Genomic DNA, 21524 nt, shown 5'->3' with positions numbered 1-21524 from the left:
GTTGGCTCAAGAACACTTTTAAAATTAATTAATAGAATGTTTCACCCAGTAAAACCAAAGCTGATGTCACCAACTTACTCCTTCTCCATCTTTGACTGTTTAATACTTTTGCACAAGAAAAAAATAATAGGACACACTGAAACTGTGTTTCTCAACAGTGATATTCTGAAGTACAAAATGGAAAAAGAAGAAATTTACATTATCACAGCTTATTAGCTCATTTTAGCTTCCTTATTTGGCAGCACTAGTATGAACTATGTTAATCCTTACAAAGCTAACAATAGCCATGCCATTAATAAGGAATAATAAGGGTTAATAAGACAATAAAGTATTTCCTTGTTTAGCAAATTTGTCCTTGAGTATCACTGAGTCAGGCTTGTAAATTTTTAGTTTGCATTATATTCCACATTGCATTTTTAAATATCTTTTTAAAGTTTTCAAGAAACGAAATCAAGACATCACATATCTGTGTATAAGATACATATATAAACAAATACTTATCAGTTACAATTGATTACTATGGAAATTGGCTAGAATTTAAAATATACTATTAATTCTTGACATGTTTATTTATATAAAATGAATACACAAATGCAAGCACAGGCATTCGTGTAAACTATTAAATCCACTTTGTCATTTTTATTTTTTTTTTTTTGATACTGAGGCTTGAACCCAGGAGCATCATATTTCTGAGATACACACTTAACCCTTTTTTTTTAAATTTTGAAACAGGGTCTCACTAAGTTACCGAAGACCTTGCAAATTTTTGAGGCTGCCTTGAACCTGTAATCCTCCTATCTTAGACTTCCAAGTACTGGAATTACAGCTGTGTGTCGCCACTCCCAGATCACTTTGTCTTCTTATATAGGTTTTCTATTATGAAAACTTTTAAACATCTATGAATAAATATGCTTGTATTGTACACCTGTCTCTTAGATTCAAAATTGTCATGAATTACTGAAAAAGAAATAATTACTTGTAACCTCCTCTTAATAAATGTGAACAGTTAACTCTTAACTGTTATGTGTTCATGCAACAGAAGCAAGTAGAAAACTTAGTGGAAACATGGATCTCCTTAAGTTATAAACAGTAAATCTACCTCTAAGATAATCTGTGCTGCAAACTGAGGAGTTTAATTCCTAAAACTGAGATAAATATACAATTTCACTCTTTGTTTTGGTTTACAGTTTCAATTTTAATAATAAATACTGGCTTTATTCTTACATTAGCAGTTTATGTCTCATCTTCAATGTATTTTTTAAATATTCCACTTAAAGATTCAAGCTAATACCAAGCACTACAGTATTAACTACAATTTAAATGAGCTTTTTATCCAACACAAACTTAAATTTTTTAATACTACACAATTTTACTTTTCTTCAAGAAAAAATAGTCATACTATATTTGAGCAGGTCCAAGAGAGGCATAACATGACACATGAATATCATCATTTATAATACGCAACACTGAAGGCATCCATTGTCTATCCTGACTTCAAAACCCCATAGACACTAAGCTTGCATTCTCACTGGCCATCTTCCGACTTTCCAACCCATGATTGTTTCTCAGCATGGGAGACAACTGTGGGCTCATCCAGGGCAGTTCTACTTTCACAAGTGAATGAAAGAGTCGTAGCTAAGTCTCATTGGACATGCAGCAAGTTAATTAGATTCTGCCTCGGAGAAAGAAGGAAGGGTAATTGAGAAGCTGTAGTGCTTTGAAATGATCACAAACTCCTCTCAAGACATTTTTGCTAGTCATGGAGTAATTTAAAACAACTTCCACCATTTATAATAATTCCTTTTTGATCAGAAAAACATAAATATTTACACTCATTGTAAAATGTTACCTTGACTGAAATCTGAGAATTTTGAAGATGAACGTTTCCCAAGGAAAAGTATTCTTTTAAAACAACTATGCCTTCACCTTGGGTAGTGGAAATCAATTGTTCACTTCTGTGGATATTATAACCAGTTGGTATTTACTCACTGTTTGCCTTAACACAGCATGTCTTCATTGTACCTTCTACAAACAACAAAATTTCTGGCACAGATTGTCTGCCCTTTTATATCCTCTAATACTTAATTTCTGTCTGTTCAAACAGTGAACTGAATGCAATCTGATCTAGGTACACAGGGTTTTATTTAAAAACATCAGAATCCTGCAATACATGCATATATATATGCATATAGACATATATATATATGCATAGCATCAACATCTAAATCCCTTGATATCTTTAAAATGAAACTGAGCCTTTAAGAGAAAAACCTCAAGGGAATATTTCAGTGTCTTGGAGATGCAGGTGCAGATGTGAGAGCTGATATATTATTTTTTTCTATTTTTTTACTTTAAAAAATTTATTGGTGCATTATATTCATACATCGTATTGGGGTAAAAAACTTGTGTGTACATACATGTACACATCAATGATTTAACCCCTACTCAATTCCCACTCCATTCCCTCCTCATCCCTCCCTCCCTTGCTTAGCTTAGTGGTTGACTTCGATATGTTTATATTATATGGTCGCAGCAAAAAGAGCAGAAACTATCATTACCACCTGCTTGATGCTGAATTAACAAGTGAATGTTTTCATATGCATGTATCAATAAATTGCTTGAAGGTGGCTGTGTAAAGATTGGGAAATGAGAATGAACACAAGCTAATTTCAATGAAAATTAATATTTTTATATTATTTTATATTTGTTTCTTTCTGCTTAATGCCTTGTAGAACATGAGTTGATCATATTTCTACACAGAATGTCTTAATCAAGCACATGTATATATTCATATATTTCTTGTTCATTTTTATTTCTCCCTATGTATCTGAGTAACAGCAATGAGTGCTTTTTACTCCTAGAGCCAGTCCAGTGAATAGGAAAAAAGCCTTAGATAACATGGTTTCTAGTTTTCAAGAAATTTATTTTCAGATGAGGTTAATGATAAATTTTACATTATAGATTCAACAAAGGTTAAGATTTATTGTACATAAAATTAAGTTAGGCATATTAAGATGCTTTAATTTCAAAATAGTAATGGTAATGCTGATAATTGAAATAATAAAACACAATGCATGGTTTTAATGTTATATAAGTTTAATTAGAAAAAAAGCCTGCATGTTTTTCTCAATCCTAAAAAATAAAACTTAGATATCTGACTCCATGCCCACAAAAAAATACATGACAAACATCTGAGCAAAGGACTCCGGGAGACTGATAGTATTAGCACAAAATGGACAAAATCTTTGGCATGATGGTGGTAGCCAGGCCCATGACCACCACAGCCAGGATGCCCAGGAAGTAGTACATCGGCTGGTACAGAGCTGCTCTTGGTGGATGGTGATCAGGATAAGGATGTTGGCACTGAGAGCTAGGAGGTAGAGCAGAGCCAGGGGCAGGGAGAGCCAGTGTTGCCAGATGTGAATTCCAGGAAATCCCAACAGAGTGAACCCAGAGACCTGGAACTGAGAGCTCTTGGGATCTCTTAGATCCTGAAATATTCTTCACTAAGAGTAAAACAAAGTTAAAATGACTAGTTATTAGTCTTAATTATTATTAGTTGAAGACGGCCTTACCCAGATCATGTTATCAATGTATCTTTGTTATTCTCATCTTAACATTTACATTTCTTTGACTTTTATTATGAAACTGAAACTGTGGTAAATGTTACATTCTCAGTATTCATCCCTAACACTACAAATGCAGACCATATTTTTGTACCCTCTCATAATTCAGGACTAGAATATTAGAGAAAGTCATGAACTTTTCCAGGTTCTCCCACTTAGCAGCTCCTTGGATTAGAACAATACAAATGCAACTTGTTTATAGTCAGACTTGAATTTGCTAATAGATTACTTCTGTAAGAGTTTAGATTATAAGATATGTATTAAGAAATCTTTGTATGCATGTGCTTGTAAATTCATGAAATACTGATTTGTACCGATCGCGGACACACAAAATCATATGTCCCTTTATTCAGTTATATTTTATGCATGTCTCTGAAGAACATCAATGATTCATATTTCCCTTTACTCACTTACGCTTTCATGCATGTATCTGAGTAAACATCACTGAGTGCTAAGTACACCCTAAGCCCACCTATAACTATGAAAAAAGCTTTAGATAACATGGATTCTGGTTTTCAAGTAATTTATTTTCAAGTGAGATTGATGATGGTATGTTAAAGGGGTTCTTTTTTTATTTTAAAAAAAGGGATTTTTTCTTTTTGTCTTTTTGGAACCAGGGATCAAAACCAGAGCACCGTGCCTGCACAGCAGGCACTTTGCCACTGAGCTTACATCTTGGCCCTGATGGCCTGTTAGAAATAAATAAAAATTCATAGCCAGGCGTGGTGGCACACATTTGTAATCCCCGTGCTTGGGAGGCAGAGACAGGAGGATCGCGCAGGTTCAAAGCCAGCCTCGCTGGCTTAAGAAACCCTGTTTCCAAATAAAAAGTATTAAAAAAAAATTGGGTCTGGGAGTGTAGCCTGGAGGTAGAAGGGTTTCCAGGAACCCCAGTACCACCAATAAATAAATAAATAAATAAATAAAAATTTAAAAAATTTAGACTTATATACATAAAATTTAAATTAAGAATATTAAGATGCCCTAATTTTGAAATAGTAATGATGATGCTAATAATTGAATTAATAGGATCAAATAAAATGACAAGACCAAATGAACGATTCTAATATTACATACTTGTAATTAGAAAAATAATGTGTTTCTCAAATATAAAAATAAAATCAAGTTTGAACATATGGAAGTAAGATGTTAAACTCCATAATGTAAAACTAATATTTAGTGAGTGAGTGAGTGAGTGAGTGAGTGAATGAGTGAGTGAGTTATTGCAGTGCTTAGATTGAACTTTGGAGCTCTCTACAGCTGAATTACATCTCCAACCTTTTGTACTTTATTTTGAGACAGGGTTCACTACTTTTCTGGCCTCAACTTGCAATCCTCTTGGCTCGGCTTCCCAAGCAGCTGGGATTATAAGCATAACTCACTGCACACAGCTGAAAAAATTCTTAACATACAATAGTTATATGTCTTTATGACAAAACATTTGAATAACACGATTTCAAAACACAAATTCAATGATTTTTAGCTGTCATTATACATTAAGTAGATTCACAAAAGGATTTTTCAGTTTTATCATGATTTAATGAAAGTATGTCACATATCATAGACTTCTTTAAGCATTTTCCATGTTTTGAAAAGTATGCTTTTTATTTTTTAGGAAATAGTATCACAAATGCATATGCAGAAAATAATTCAATATATTTTCCCTTTTTATTAACAAAAATATCACATACCATAGAATTCATCATTTTAACAATTTAAATGTGTGCAGTTGTGTGGTTTTTCAGGATACAGTTAATGCTGTGCAGCCATCACCACTATATAATTCCAGAATATTTCAAAGGAGTACCTTGAAGGAAATTCTATAACTGTGAGTCTGTCTTTAATGTCCTGAAAAATCTATTCCTTGGCAACAAATAATTTACTTTTCATCTCTGTGGACTTGACTGTTTTGGTTATTCCAAAATAAATGGAAGTATACAAATAGGTAGTCTTCTGTGTCTGGGATACATACACAATGGAATTCTACTCAGCAATAAGGAAGAACAAAATTTTGTCATTTGCAGAAAAATGGATAGACCTGTAGAACATTATGTTGATATAAGCCAGTCGCAAAAAGTGAAGGCTCATATGTTTCCTCTCCTATGTGGAGTAATCGGAATACCAGCAGGACTTTAGGTAATGAAGGAGAAACCACAGTGCAGTGATAGAGAGGTAGGTGCAGGGGAGGGCGGTATCGGGGGGAAGGAAAATCAATGAAGGAAACACTGCCACTGAAATTATGTGCATATGTGGAATTACAAATGTCAATCTTATATCATGTATGAGGAAGGGAAGGGAGTGTGGAGGAGCTGGGAAAAGCTCACCAAGTGCTGTGTGCATGTATTTTTGTATCATTTTGAACTACATAATGATGTAAGATTACAATGCACCAATAACATTATACAAAAATACTGTAACGGAAGATGGCGACCGAGAAAAGCGGGGCTTAAGAGCCCCACTAACAACCAATCTCCATTACCACAAAATCAGTGCCTTTCATAGCCAGAAAACACCATCACCAGAAAAACAAAAAAAACCACCAGGCTCCAGAGAGAAAGCGACTGAGAACAGAGCTCAGAGCCACAGAGGAGATACACGCGCCCGAGGACGCGGCAGCAGCGCCATACTGCCGGCGGCAGCAGCGAACTCACCGGACTGCTACAGCAAGCCAAGGTGAGCCGCTGCGGAACAGCCAGGCGGGATCTTTCAGCGCAGATAGCATTTAAAACTCCCAGTGGCTGAACTCAGAACACGCTGCAGGGACTCAAAGTGGAACTCAAAACCAGAGAAGAAAAAATACGCCAGCCTCACGGCCGAGGGCATGGCAGCGGCGCCATATTGCCACCGGCGGCAAGAGCAGTGAATTCACCGAGTCCAGTACAGCTACATCTGCGTACTCAAGAACAGTGAGTCAAATTGCGGGCCACAGAGGAGGAATCCCAGTACTGTACCCCCTGGGACTTGACCCAGTGAGGGAGTGGCGGTGGCAGAGATATCACACCATAGGAGAACGTGCAACCTGGCACCCCCCATAGTTTAAAGCAGCCTCTATCGACTCCCTGGGTCGGAGACTCTGTGATACAACCTAGTAAAGGAGTAGTGGCGTCTGAGATACTACTGACTCGAGATCCAGAGCACCTTAAGTGAAGTCATAGTGACCCAAGGGAAGAACCCAGAGAAGGCACAAACTTCCGAAATCATGGGAAAGAGGAATAACACTGGAGCAATGAATGCGCACAACCCCACAACATCAGAACCCGATAAAACAGAAAATCAGAGATTTCTAGAAGATCAAATCAGGAAAATAACTATAGAAATAATAGAGGTGCTTCGAAAAGAACTCAGAGAGAGCCAAAAAGAGATAAAGGATGCAATTAATGAAGTAAAGGCCTCAATTCAAAGCACAAACAACCGATTAGAACACATGGAGAACAGAATCTCACTCTTAGAAGATGAGCAATCCAAAAATGAACGCATAGTTTCTAATCTAGAAAAAAATATCCAACAACAGGAATCTGACATTGAAGAAATATGGACCCATCTTAAGAGAGCTAACCTAAGAATAATTGGAATAGAGGAGGGAAAAGAAAGTGAAACCGAAGGGATCAACAATCTCTTCAAGGAAGTAATAGCAGAAAATTTTCCAAACATAGAGCAAGAGGTTGATACACAGATCCAGGAAACTTATAGAACTCCCTTTAGACAGGATCCGAGAAGAGGATCCCCACGCCACATAATTGTCAAAATGACCAATGTGGAAGCCAAGCAGAGAATCTTAAAGGCAACAAAAACAAAGGGCCAAGTGACATTCAGAGGCAAACCAATTAGAATCACTCCAGACTTCCCAAACCAAGTCATGAGAGCCAGAAGGGCTTGGAGTAACATATTCCAAACTCTGAAAGAAAACAACTTCCAGCCAAAAATTTCCTATCCAGCAAAACTTTCTCTCAAATTAGATGGAGAAATAAGAAGCTTCCATGACAAACAGAAACTGAAGGAATTTATGTCTTCAAAACCAGTGCTAGAGAAAATACTCAAAGAGATTAACTACAAAGAAAAAATAGGTAACACACACCAGAACCAGAGAAACAAGATTTTCCATCCAACAGACAACTAAGATTGGTTATCTGTGGAGATTCATTATTTATGTTAGTCTTTTACCTATCTCGAAATTGTATTGTTTCCCTTTATTGTTGTTAATTTTTAGGATTTCTAGTTGGAATATTAATATACCTTCAGATATAGCGTGTGGAAATATTTTATCCAATTCTATTAGTAACTTTTAGCTCTGTTTACATTGTCTTTGGATATACATTATTTTTTTTTTATTTTTTAGGGAGTTTGTATATTCTTCTGTTGCCTGTGCCATTGAAATCATATCCAAGAAATCACTGCCAATTTCAATGTTGTGAGGTTTTATGACCCAGATTTTCTTCTAAAAGTTTATAGTCTTAAGATTTATATTTAGGTCTTTTATCTACTTTGAGTTAATACTTGTATGTGGGATTAGGTAAGGGTCCAATTTTATTCTTTTCCATGTAATTATTATGTTTCAACAATATTTAGTTAAAAGATTATTATTTCCACCACCAAATGTTCGTGGAAACCTTGTCAAAAATAACTTGACAATATAGGGAAGAATTTAGCTCTAGGCTTTTATTTAACTCCAATGGTTTATATATCTGCCTTTAGAACAGTACTACACTGTTTCAATTATTGTAGCTTTATATGGTTTGAAATCAGAAAATATGTATCTGCTAGCTTTGTTCTTTTTCAAGATCGTTTTGGGTATCTAGAATCCATATTCCATATTAGGATAGATTTTTTTCTGAAAAATAAATATATAAATATATGATAGTTTCACCTAAAAAAAACAGGAAAAAAATATCCTCTGGTAAGAAAGAAAGCAAAAAGAAATATTGAAATGTTATCTTTAAGTCATCAAAAGCTTGGTATCAGACAAACGAAACTGTTATGTGAGATTATCATTTTTAATTTTGGGTAAATTGCTATAATACTAGATGTCAACCACTAAGCCAAGCATGGGAAGGAGGGATGGGGAGAGAATGGGGTGGGGATCGGGTGGGGGCTGACTGGGCGATGTGTGCATGTATGTCTACAAAAGTTTGTATCCCACTATGATGTATGAATACAGTGCACCAATAAAATAAAATAAAAAAAACTTCAAAAAAAAATACTGTAACACTATTTTTATTTTTTTTCCCCCGAGGGTCTGAGGATGGAACCCAGGGGGATTCAACCTTCAAGCTACACCCCTTGCCCTATTTTTTCTATTTTATTTTTTATTTTGAAATTATCTCAGTAAGTTTCTGAGCGCCTTGCTAAGTTGCTGGGGCTGCCTCTGAGTCCTCTCTCAGCCTCCAAGGTACTGGGTTTACAAGCATGTTTCAGCATATTCAGTTCTCAGACCTTTTTAAAATGTTATTTTGAGACAGGGTCTCACTCGGTTGCCAGGCTGACCTTGAGCTTGTGATCCTCCTGCCTCAGCCTCCTGAGTAGTTGGGGTTACAGATGTATGCACCATGCCTGGTGAAGTTACTCTTTGAAGCCCTGGCCTTGGAGTTGATCTAGAGATCACAGGCTGAGTCATAGTCCTGGGAAGAGGTAAAGGACTGCCTGGGGCCAGGGAGGAAGGATCAGAGTCCATGGGATGCTGGCTGCACCGGGCTCCTGGCCCTCCCCAGTTTTGCCTTTGGGGTGCTCATCTTTTTTGGGGGGAGAGGGAGTGGAATGGAACCCAAGGACAGTCTATCTCTGAGCTGCCCCCACAGCCCTAATTTATTCATTTACTTTAAAACAGGGTCTAAATTGCTGAGGCTGGCCACAAACCTGTGAGCCTCCTGTCTCCACCTCCAAAGTTCTGGGATTACAGGCATTTTATTCTTTATTTTGAAACAGGGTCTCACTAAGTTGCAGAGGGCCTCACTAAGTATCTGAGGCTGTCTGCAAACCGTGATCCTCCAGTCTCAGCCTCCTGAATGCTGGGATTACAAGCATGCACCATCACACCCAGCTAATAGTATTTTTTAAAAAGAATAGTTTCAAAGTTCATTTCATGTGTGTTGCAGCCTGTGCCAAAGTTTCATCTCTTGTTCATTTTTTTGAAGATTTATTCTTTTATTTACTTCTTTATAACACAAACTCTTGAATCTAATTGTCATAAGTTAGCATTTCTTTAATTCCTTGACCAGGTTGACCTTTTAAAAATTAAATTTTATTGTATAAATTGAGTAGTACCACCTGAGATTATGGGATACATGATTAGACAGTATGCCATAATCTCTATGACAGAGGCTGGTATCTCACAGTACTACTTTAATGGAATGATAATGCCTTGCACAAATAAACATACATCATTTTCTATACATGTAGCAGCTTAAGACAATATAGAGGGTTTCTAATTTTGTACTAATAGTGTTACTATGTTGATTCATAAACAATTTTCTATTCTAATGCTTACTTTCACTTGTGCTGGGTATACTCAATAGTTAAATGCTGGTCCAAAGGGAATTGTGTCTGCTGGATAATTGGCAAGCTTATTTCTACAGCTGCTGTAGCAATTAACATCAAAACAGCAATGCATCAAGGCTCCAGTGTACCCATTTACCTGTAATTACTCACTAAATTATTTCTGGTTTCCACATTGCAGATATTGTAGTAGGTGTAAGGATATGTTATTGTGTTTTTATTGGAATCCTTCTAATAACTAAATGACTAGTGATGCTGAGCATATTTTCGGTTATTAATTGGAGGTTTACATATATTCTTAGAGCAATGAGTATTTGTGATGGTTAATCTAGATTATGAACTTGATCGGACTGAGCAATGTCTAGATTAGGAAACTTTAAGGTGTATTGATGAGCTGACTGGCATGTGAAACAGCAAATTGACAGGAAAATCATGCCTTAGATCTGGGCATCACCACCCACGAGGCTGGGAGCCCAGACAAGCAGAGAGTGAAAGGAAGAAGCAGTGTGGAGGCCAGTGCTCTTGTCCTGGAGTGGGTGCCTCTATCTATTGGGCTGCTATCACCAGAGGACGTGCATAAGCTCTGGCTCCTTTGCTTTTCCAGTACGGATTCTCCAAGGAGTTTCAGGCCTTTTCCTCTCTTGTGCTGCGTCTGTATCACTGTCCCTTTGTGCTCTGAGGCTCCAGCCCCTTGGACTGTGCAGACAGCCATTTTAGAGACTACCTAGCTTCTGATTGTGTAAACCAATTTAATGAATAACCCGTCACAATATACATATCTTGTTGGTTCTGTTTTCCTTTGGAACCTTGACCATGAAATATTCCTTTGCTCACTAACACAGATATGAAGCATATTGAAGCAAAAAGCAAAAACAAACTGAAGTGCCACCACCCACCAGTAATTACATCGGATACTAAAAGACAAGCTTTCCAGTTTGAAGGTAGATATTGGCAAATCTTTGCTGTAAGCACGTCTATACCACACTGTCTTGAGGTTCTAGCCGTGGTGAATAGATGATATAATAAACTACATACTCCATGTCGTTCCCTTGGGTTCCTAGCGAATGATAAAGTCAAATGTCCACTTTTTTGGTAAAGATTTTTGCTTGTCACCCAGAGAATTCAAATGTTATTTCCAGTGTTCTTCTGAGATTTTGTGCCTTTATTGGTGCATTATAGTCTCATATAATAATGTAAATCATGTTGACAATGACATACATGCATCTGGTCCTGGTGCCCCCCTCCTCATTTCCCTCCCTCCCAATACAGAGTACCCAGACTGATATTGGTATATATTCACATGTATACACATAATCTATGATAGTATTCCTATTAATGAACTTAAGTCTTCCTCCACTCCTACCCTTATATCTCCTCCCCAGCTCTCCTGAGGTTTCTCCTCATCATCTGGAGTCTCTCTCGTATCCCAATTACTTTCTATCCTGCACATATTAAAGAAAACATATGACCCTTCATTCTCTGTGACTGGCTAATCTCACTTAACATAATATTCTCCAGATCCTTTCATTTTCTTGCAAATGATGTAATTTAATTTTTTTTATTACTGAGTAGAATTCCACGGTGTGTATTTCCCATAATTTTGTAATCCATTTGTCTGTTGATGGACATCTAGTTTGGTTCCATAGTTTGGCTATTGTGAATTATGCTGTTATGAACATGGGCATGCATGTATTACTGTATTTCTCTGGTTTCAAACCCTTGGGAAGAATACCCAGTAATGGTATGGCCAGATCATATGGTTGATCCATTCCCAGTTTTCTAAGGACTTTCTACACTTATCTTCAGAGTGGTTGGACTAGTTTGAAATCCTGCTAAAAATGTAGAAGAGTTCCTATTTGCCCACAGCCTCAACAAAAACTGACTTTTTCAGAGACCTGAAGACCTGCTGCAGTGTTCTTATTATTTTCTTTTCACCATTGGCCAATGCTGGAGAATGCAATGGGTTAATAGTTGGAAAAAGTTTGAAAGTGTGCATATATTCTCCACATTAGTTGTTCTTCTTGAAGTCCAGCCTGAGCAGCTTGCATAAGCCCTTCCTGAGAACTTGTTCTTGAGTACATATGGGGCCAAGGGCAGGAGGAATCACATTGTACAGCACAGTGAGGAAACCTGAGATGGTTGGAATTGTCATTTCATATCATAGGCCTAAAAAGATGACAGTGTAGCAGAACATTGGGATGAGATAGGGTGTGCAGGGACTTGAAGCCTAGGAGGCTGCTTCTGTTGAGTTTAGCTTTAACACAGAGTGAATGATAAAAGCATAAGGTACAGTTATCAAACCTGGATCACTGCCCATGAGTGCCCAAATCAGAAATAGCTGGATAATACTGTTTCTTTTTTTATGGTCACAATAGTCTAGTGACTCCAAGGTTGTTGCAAAAACAGGGATCAGCTTGATTTCAGAAACCATAATTTAAATTAGCAGTTAACATGGTCACTGAGATTGCATCTAGACAATTTCTGATCATTGTGAAAACAGTTGTTTTGACTACAAAAGACTCAGTAATTTTTTATAGTTACTACATGGTCAATAAATGGCTTCACGCCTATTTAAAGCCATGAGAAAAATATCCCTGACTTAATAGGCACAAAAGAATTGATAGGACACAGCTGAGCAAAGCACTCCAGGAGTCTGATGGTCTTAGCATTGGACCATAAATTGAGTCAAGAATATATAGAAAATTTAAACCAACCGATAGCAATCAAAAAGATTGAAACAGCAATAAAGAGCTTGCCATGAAAAAAGAGCCCAGGACCAGATGGTTTTCCAAGTGAATTTTATAAAACTTTTGTAGAAGAGCTAATCCCAATACTCCTCAATCTATTTCATGAAATAGAAAGAAAAAAAAGGATTCTCCCAAATACATTCTATGAAGCCAACATCACATTAATCCCCAAACCAAATAAATACAGCTTAAAGAAGGAAAACTACAGGCCTATATCTTTGATAAACTTTGATTCAAAACTGCTAAACAAAATACAAGCAACATGCATTCAAAACCACATCAAGAAAATCATACACCATGACCAAGTAGGGTATATCTCAGGGATGCAAAGCTGGTTCAACATAGAAAAATAAATCCATGTAATTCATCACATAAATAGAACCAAAGATGAAAATTATATGAACATTTTAATAGACACTGAAAAAGCATTTGACAAAATCCAACATCCATTTATGCTAAAAGCACTACAGAGAATTGGAATAGAAGGAACATACCTCAATATCATAAATACAATCTACAATAGGCCCACAGGCAACATCATATTAAATGGGGAAAATGTGAGAAGTTTCCCTAAAAACAGGAACAAGACAAGGACGTCCACTATCACCATTTCTTTTCAATGTAGTACTTAAGATTCTAGCCAGAGCAGTAAGGCAAGAAAAGGAGATCAAAAGACTACAAATAAAAAAGGAAGAACTAAAATTTTCACTATTTGCAAATGACATGATACTATACTTACTCTAATACATTGTTGGCAGGATTGCAAATTAGTGCATCCACTTGGGAAAATAGTATGGAGAATTCTCAGAAGAATGGGAATGAACCTACCATATGATCCAGCAATACCACTTCTGAGTATCTACCTAAAAGAATGTAAACCAAACTACCAAACTAATGTATGTGTATCTGTGTTCATAGCTGCACAATTCACCATTGCCAAACTATAGAACTAGCCAAGATGTCCATCAACAAATGAATGGATTTTTTTAAACTATGGAATATGAAGCTGGGAATGGTGGCGCATGCTTGTAATCCCAGCATTCAGGAGGCTGAGACTGGAGGATCGCAGTTCACGGACAGCCTCGAGGCCCTCTGCAACTCAGTGAGACTGTTTGAAAGTAAAAAGAATAAAAAATTGGGCAGGGGGTATAGCTTGGAGGTCAAATGCCCCTGGGTTCCATCCCCAGACCTGCAAAAATAAATAAATAAATAAATAAATAAATAAATAAATAAATAAGATAAGATAAAATAAAACTATGGACTATGTACACAGGGAAATTTTACTCAGCCATAAAGAACAAAATTACATCATTTGCAGGGAAATGGAGAAGTTATGTTAAGTGAGAATAGTCAGTCACAAAAAATAAAAACTCAGATGTTCTCCCTAATATGGGGAAGCTAGTGAGAAAATGGGTCATAGGAGGAACTCTAGACAAAAAAAAGGAAAAACAATAAATGAGCAAATAAGGTGACCTAACTGAGGACAATGGGAGAGGAGAGGAGGGAAATTTCTAATGTACATGATGTACATTCATAAACATATCAAAGTCAATCAGTAAGCCAAACATGAGAAGGAGGAAGGTGGGGGGGGAATGGGGTGGGAAATAGTGAAGGGCTAAATAAGTGATGTGTGTATGTATGCCTTTACCATCTTGTACCCAATTAAGATGTATGAATACAGTGCACCAATAAAAAAGAACATCTCAATTTGAGATTAAAATAAAAATTACAACTAGTGTCAGTTTGCTGGGCATGGTGGCGCAAGTTTGTAATCCCCGCGCTTGGGAGGCAGAGACAGGAGGATTGTGCAGGTTCGAAGCCAGCCGCGCGCGCTGGCTTAGGAGACCCTGTTTCCAAATAAAAATGCAAAAATAGGTCTGGGAGTGTAGCCTGGAGGTAGAAGAGCTTCCAGGAACCCCAGTAACACGCACACACACACACACACACACACACACACACACACACACACACACAATAACTAGTGTCAGTTCGTGCACTGACAATCTATTTGTAGAATAATAATTTATTTTCTTTTCTTTGAAAAATAAAATTAATTATACTTTGCCAAATTACAACATATATAAAATTTATCCTCACCTGTCTCAAAAAATATCAATTAAAACATTTATTTTTCTAACAATTGGAGCTTTCAAAACTGGATCTTGTTTTTGACACTCAGGACTAATATTTTTCCAGGAGTTATGAGTCTTTGGGGGAGAAGTGATTTTGTGTCCCATTAACCTAAAAACATTTATGTTATATTGAAAAGATGACAAGAAGAAAATATGTCCTACAGATAAAAATAAAAATTAAAAGTGATAGAGCTGGGTGTGGTGGCACATGCATATAATCCCAGAATTTAGGAAGTGGAGACAGAAGGATCATGATTTAGGTTCTCGGACAGCCTCAGTTATTTAGTGGGGCCCTTTGCAACTCAGTGAAATTCCGTTTCAAAGTAAAGAATAAAAAATAGGGCTGGGGTTGTAACTCAGAGGTAGAATGCTCCTGGTTTCCATCCCCAGTGCTGGGGGAAAAAAAGTGATAATGGCCCATTGGACGTAATAGACGAAAAATCTGGAAGTACTTATCATGGAGAAGAGAAGGCTCAGATTTATTAGTAACTGGTTTCCAATCTCTGTTGCATGGATACAGTTAACAAATATGTGCTTAGCTAAGATTGAGCTTGATCTTCTTTTCTTTATGAATAGATTAATAAATAATAAGAAACAAATGGAGAGCTAAGACTTGTCATTCTGGTTGGTTTGTATCAGTGACCATCCTTTAAAGGGTTACAAGATATGAATATTTGTCTTCTGGAAGTCCCCACCACAATGATGTGAATGTGTAATAATATTGGAAAATAGTTTGTCAGGGGAAGATATCCAAAACCATTTTGACTTAGATTAACTCCAGAAAGGTAGAGGCTAGAATATTGTTTGTGGGATAGATAGTCACGTTTAGAAGTGAAGAGATATCCCTGATCTCTCCAATAGCCTTGTCCATAGAAGACCTATTGTTTTATTAGAAAGAATTCTGGATTTCAAGCCCTTTCCTTTGTGGTTAAGTAATACTGTAAGTATGGTAAGTAATGATAAGAACTATACATATCTCATATATTTGTAAAGGAAAATAACTACTTGCCATAAATCTAGAAATTTTAATTACTATTTGAAAATAGACTCAGCTCATGTCCTTCTATTTGATTTTTTAATTAGGTTTTGTTAAAGGAAATGTGGCATACTAATGAGACTAGTTCTTCACAGGAGTGAGAAGGCCGGGAATTCACAGAAAGGTAGTTAGGCATGCCAGCCACATTGAAATTCTCAAGGTGCTTCTTGCAAAATGCATAATTCAACAAGAGCCATCGTGTGTGTGTGTTTAAAATAGAAGTACTATTTCATGCAGGATTAAGAATCTTATCAGATCCCGCCAAAACAGGACAGTAGATGTCATTTTTTTTTTCTTGTCTTCCCCTTATAAATGCTGACTCATATGCTGTGAGATTTGGTGTCCTGAGAACCTGAAAAGATCCTGATGACACAATCTCGTATCTGCTTGGTTTTCACTCCATAGACAACGGGGTTCATGGTGGGAGGCAAAAGCAGATAAATATTGGCCACAATGATGTGGCATGATGGAGGGATTGTGTGGCCCCCAAAGCGGTGGGAGAAGAAGGAGAAGAAGGCTGGGCTGTAGGAGAAGACAATGGCACAGATGTGGGCAGTGCAGGTGCTGAAGGCCTTCTGCCGGGCATCTGCTGAGGAGAGGCTGACAACTGCCCGTAGGATCATGGTGTAAGAGATGGTGATGCACAGGATGTCAAAGCCTCCAATAAGAAGGGCAACCATCAAGCCATAGATGGCATTAGCTTTGATGTTGCCACAGGATAGCTTGGCTACAGACATGTGGTCACAGTAGGTGTGGGGGATTACATTGCCTCTGCAGTAGGGAAGGCGCTTGGTGAGGAAAGTAAAAGGAATGATGAGACACACTCCTCTGAGGAAGGTGGCGAGCCCAGCCTTTGCAATGACAGGATTGGTGAGGATGGTTGAGTAGCGCAGAGGGTAGCAGATGGCCACGTAGCGGTCCAGGGCCATGAGCATGAGCACGCCAGACTCCATCCCTGTGAATGTATGGATGAAGAACATCTGGACAAGGCATTCATCAAATCCAATTTCCTTGAGATTAAACCAGAAGATACAGAGAGCTTTAGGGATGGTACTAGAGCACATGACAATGTCAGTTAGAGAAAGCATGGCTAAGAAGTAGTACATGGGTCTGTGTAGGGATTCCTCATAGCGGATGAGGTAGAGGAGTCCCCAGTTCCCGACCAGAGCCACAGCATACATGGAGCAGAAAGGGAAGGAAATCCACACGTGCATGTCTTCTAGTCCTGGGATTCCATTCAGAATAAATGAAGCTGGGGTCAGATCTGAGTTGTTTAGTATTAGCATGATCATGAAATGGTTTAAATTTCACATGGGTTTTCCTACAGTAATACAAAGACAAGGCAAAGCATAGGTTACATTTACTGTCTCTCTTCACTGACACTCTTAACAATTACATAATACATCTTAATGACCAAATTTTCTGAGTGCCAAGGAATAGTTTATTTGTTGTTCATATATTGCCAGTTTATTGATTTATCCAATAAATTATTATCAGCCAGTCCAAGTTTTTATTACAGTGAGTCTACATAAATTAATTTAAAACATATACTCTCATCTTCATAATTTATAATCGATTTTTGTTAGAATACCATACTTAACCATTCCTTATTATACAATCTCACTATGAATGTGATCTTAAAAAATGCTTTGATCATAGCACTGATGAACCAATAGATATGATTTAGACTTTTAAAATTCTCAATGACTGACTCTTGTTAGTAATTACTGAGGCACTGTCCAAAGAACTTTGGAAATATTAAATTGTTTAATCCTTAATGGATGCTAGAGTTTCACAAGTCAATGAAATTTTGATGTAGCTTTCTCATTTTCTGTGTCTCATTCTTATTCTTCCCCATGCTTGCTTGGTTTACATGCATTTATAGGACAATTCTAAATTTTTCCTCAAATTCAACTTCTAGTCATAACTTGAAGATCAGTTAATGGTGCTTAGGATGTTAAATCTATCAATGATAACAAACCATTTTTCAATTCTCTCTACAAATCTTTCTTATTTTATGTTCAGGAATTGCCCTCTCAGAGAAACTTCTTAAGAGTAAAATCATATTGCTTGGGGGGTTAAAAAAAGCTTGGTAAAAAGTAATGCCATGTTTCAAATGCTCAATGTGTATATTTCTCAAGAAGACAGTAATTTTTTAGCTTACAAAAATTTATGCCAAAGAAATAAATTGATTTGCATTGCTTGAATCCTTATTTCTGCTCTGCCCCAACAGAGAAAGAATTAATCAGGCCTTTCATTAATAAAATAAAATACTTTGATATCACAATCTAAAAAGTAATAAAAGCCGTGTGTGGTGGCGCATGCTTGTAATCCCAGCATTCGGGAGGCTGGGACCTGAGGATTGTGTTTCGCGGACAGCCTCAGCTACTTAGTGAGGCCCTCCGCAACTCAGTGAGACCTGGTTTCAAAATAAATAATAAAAACATAGGGCAGGGGTGTAGCTCGGAGGTCAAATGCCCCTGGGTTCCACCCCCCAAACCCGCAAATAATAAATAAATAAATAAGTAATAAGTTTGTGTAAAAATTCTGCACAAGAAAGCAACATCAAGAGAACAAATCAAGCTGGAAGTGCTTGCCACATCTTTAATCCCAGTACTTAGGATACTGAGACAGGAGGAACACAGGTTTGAGGCAATCTTAGCAACTTAGAGAGCTGCTCAGCAACTTAGTGAGCTCCTGTTTCAAAGTAAAGTAAGGATGAGAGTATAGCTCAGAGGTAGAATGCCACTGGGATTAATCCCTGGTCCTTTCCCCAAAGAGGGTAACTTTAGGAAGGGAAATTTTCTTTAGAAAAAGTAAAGAATCACAGTTTGAACGCATTAATAAGTATGCTCTTTAAGGATGTATCTTCATATCTTTAAAAAGTCATAGAATTATACCAGTTGTCATGGGAGCACCTGTGTACATAATCTAGTCTCAGAAGGAACTCCTAAAGAAAAGGCCAAATTTGCTTAAATCTGAAGCATTATTAGGACTCTACAATGGTAGAAACAGTGTTATCTCCTGTTTGCTATTTCCTGCTTATTTGACGTATTCTTGATTTTGGCATAATTAGTTCTCTAATTTTTGGTGTACCCTTGGCCCACTTCCTCAAATGCAGCTAATTCTTACTTATTATTCAAGCAAAACCATCATCAGGAAGATTAAAGTATACTTCAGACTTGATACTGGGTCATCCTCTAAATTCTATTGATGTAACAAAGCTAAAAACATCCATGATTAGTGACAATAAATTGATTAGTCTCAATAATTATTCTATTTAATTATTTTACCACATGATACTACAAAATATCTTCATATTTAAGAGTCCCCTACAATTCAATAAAATTATTAATGTTAATGACAGCTCTCAGAAAATCATCCTTGTAATTTGGCAAATAAGATCACACATATTAGACAATAAATATATTTTTAAATAAAAGAATACATGGTAAGTAAATTAAAGCAGCATACGTTTTACTTGACTTTAAGAATTATTAATTTATAATATAAATATAATTACTTGGAATGCATAAGAGAACCTGTAGAAGAAAAAAACACATAATGTATTATTTGAAATTGTTATGAAAGAGAAATAAAGTATCACCATCAAAAACTATGGAGAAAAAAATGCAAAAAACTGAAATAAAAATAGACAACAAAGTCAGTACAAATACTTTGGTTTTGGCAGTAAAGATAAATTATTTAAACTACACCAGCCTAGGTGCCCATCAATAGATGAATGGATCACAAAACCATGGTGTACACATACAATAGAATTTTACTCAGCTATAAGAAGAACAAAATTATTTCATTTTCAGGAAAATGAATGGAACTTGAGAGTATTATGCTAAGAGAGATTAGCCCATCTCAGAAAGCAAAGGGGTATATGTTTTATTTATTTTATATATAGAAGTGAGATAGAAATTGTGAAACAAAGTCCTTAAACAGAGGAGCAGAGACTCCAATGGAGCAATAGAGTAAATTTAGGGGAGGCAGAAGGGGTAGAGAGATATAAAGAAGGTAATGGTGTAAATAATGCTATTTACTGTGTGTACATATATAAAACTACCAATGCCAATCTCAATGACATATATAGGGAAGAGGAGGGAGTAGGGCGGGATGTGTAGGGAAATATGGCAAGTGTTATGTGCATGGATATTCTTATCGCTCTATACCTCAGAATGACATATAATTACAATACACCAATTAAGTCTAAAATAAACAAATAGGACGTGATTTTAATTATTTTAAAATTATATATTCAGCTTAAGAGAGTACATATAATAAAAGCCACACAAAGTTTTTAAAAGATGTAAACATGCTTAAATTTGAAGTAAAGAGTACCCCCAAAGAATCAGGGAGAACATATAAGAGTCAAAGAGAATTCAAAGAAAAAAGCACGTGGGTGTAGTTCACTATAGGGAAATTAACTCTTGGCACTTGACAAAGCTAATTTTATTAAATTGTTTTATTTTTACATTTGATAAGGTATTTCCATAACTCAAGTTATGAAAAACACTTAAATTCACATTCTTATTAATATGTAGGGAAAGTTTTGAGATAGGAATTTCTAAAAATTACTTTCAAATATATATATATATATATATATATATATATATATATATATATATAGCAGCTTATAGATATAACTTGATTTTCTCTTTAAGCTAAGTGGATTAGCTTTCTTAAATTTTTTATACATGTATCGGTGCATTGCACTCTTGTCTCATAATGTAGTTTAGGGTGATAGTGACATCCTTGCACACATCCTGTGATGAGCCTCCCACCAGCTCCTTCACTCCCTCTCCTGCATTGGAATTCTCACGTATGTACTTAATATCGATGAAAGTGTTTCCTTCATTAGTTCTCCTTCTCCACCCCACCACGCTCCCCTAGACCACATACTTTGTTCCACTGAGGTTTCTTCTCCATTATCTAAAGTCCCTCTTATATTCTGATTACTCACTAGCTTCCCCCTCTGAGAGAAAGCATATGACCTTTCTCTTCTATATCTGAGTAATCTCACATAACATAGTGTTCTCCAGATCCATCCATTTTCAAATGGATTGGTCTTAAGCTAAAATGTTAGCTTTTGGAGTTTCAAAGACTGTGTTTGTGTTTTAGAGAAAAGATCTTAAAATATGGTCTTTTCCATATAAGAAGAGATTTTCTTTGAAAACCAAAATTACAAAGAAGTGAAGTCTTTCTAACTTGGCAAATTTATCATTTATATTTATAGTCAACATGTTTTTCAGGTTTCTTATACATATATCATTAAGACAAACAAATTTAGATGCAATGTGCTTGTATGAATATATCACAATGAATATTTTTGCGTATAAATATAAAACAATAAACAATAGTAATGCATATGCATACAGATGTATATATATATACATATGCACAAACATAAGTGATTACAGTTGCAATAAAATTTATAAAAATACTTTTTCAATAATTGATTATTATTTAGTATGAATGAGGCAACAGG

The 21524-nt window shown here is 36.3% G+C and overlaps 2 protein-coding genes across 2 annotated transcripts in view; one reads left to right on the top strand and one right to left on the bottom strand.

Moving 5' to 3' along the window:
- LOC308259065 (olfactory receptor 52H1-like) overlaps positions 1-21524 on the top strand; it is a gene marked incomplete at both ends in the record, with an annotated part of 349856 nt that overhangs the window by 68601 nt on the left and 259731 nt on the right. The gene's annotated exons all lie outside the window — the stretch shown is intronic.
- OR52N4 (olfactory receptor family 52 subfamily N member 4) lies at positions 16351-17322 on the bottom strand (the record flags this gene model as incomplete). The annotated part of the gene is made up of 1 exon (XM_080701993.1): positions 16351-17322. The coding sequence occupies one exon, from the start codon at positions 17320-17322 to the stop codon at positions 16351-16353; it is 972 nt and encodes a 323-aa protein (XP_080558119.1).

Source organism: Muscardinus avellanarius (genome assembly GCF_963383645.1).
Source record: "Muscardinus avellanarius genome assembly, chromosome: 1".
Taxonomy (NCBI): domain Eukaryota; kingdom Metazoa; phylum Chordata; class Mammalia; order Rodentia; family Gliridae; genus Muscardinus; species Muscardinus avellanarius.
This window is presented reverse-complemented; position numbering and strand designations above follow the sequence as displayed.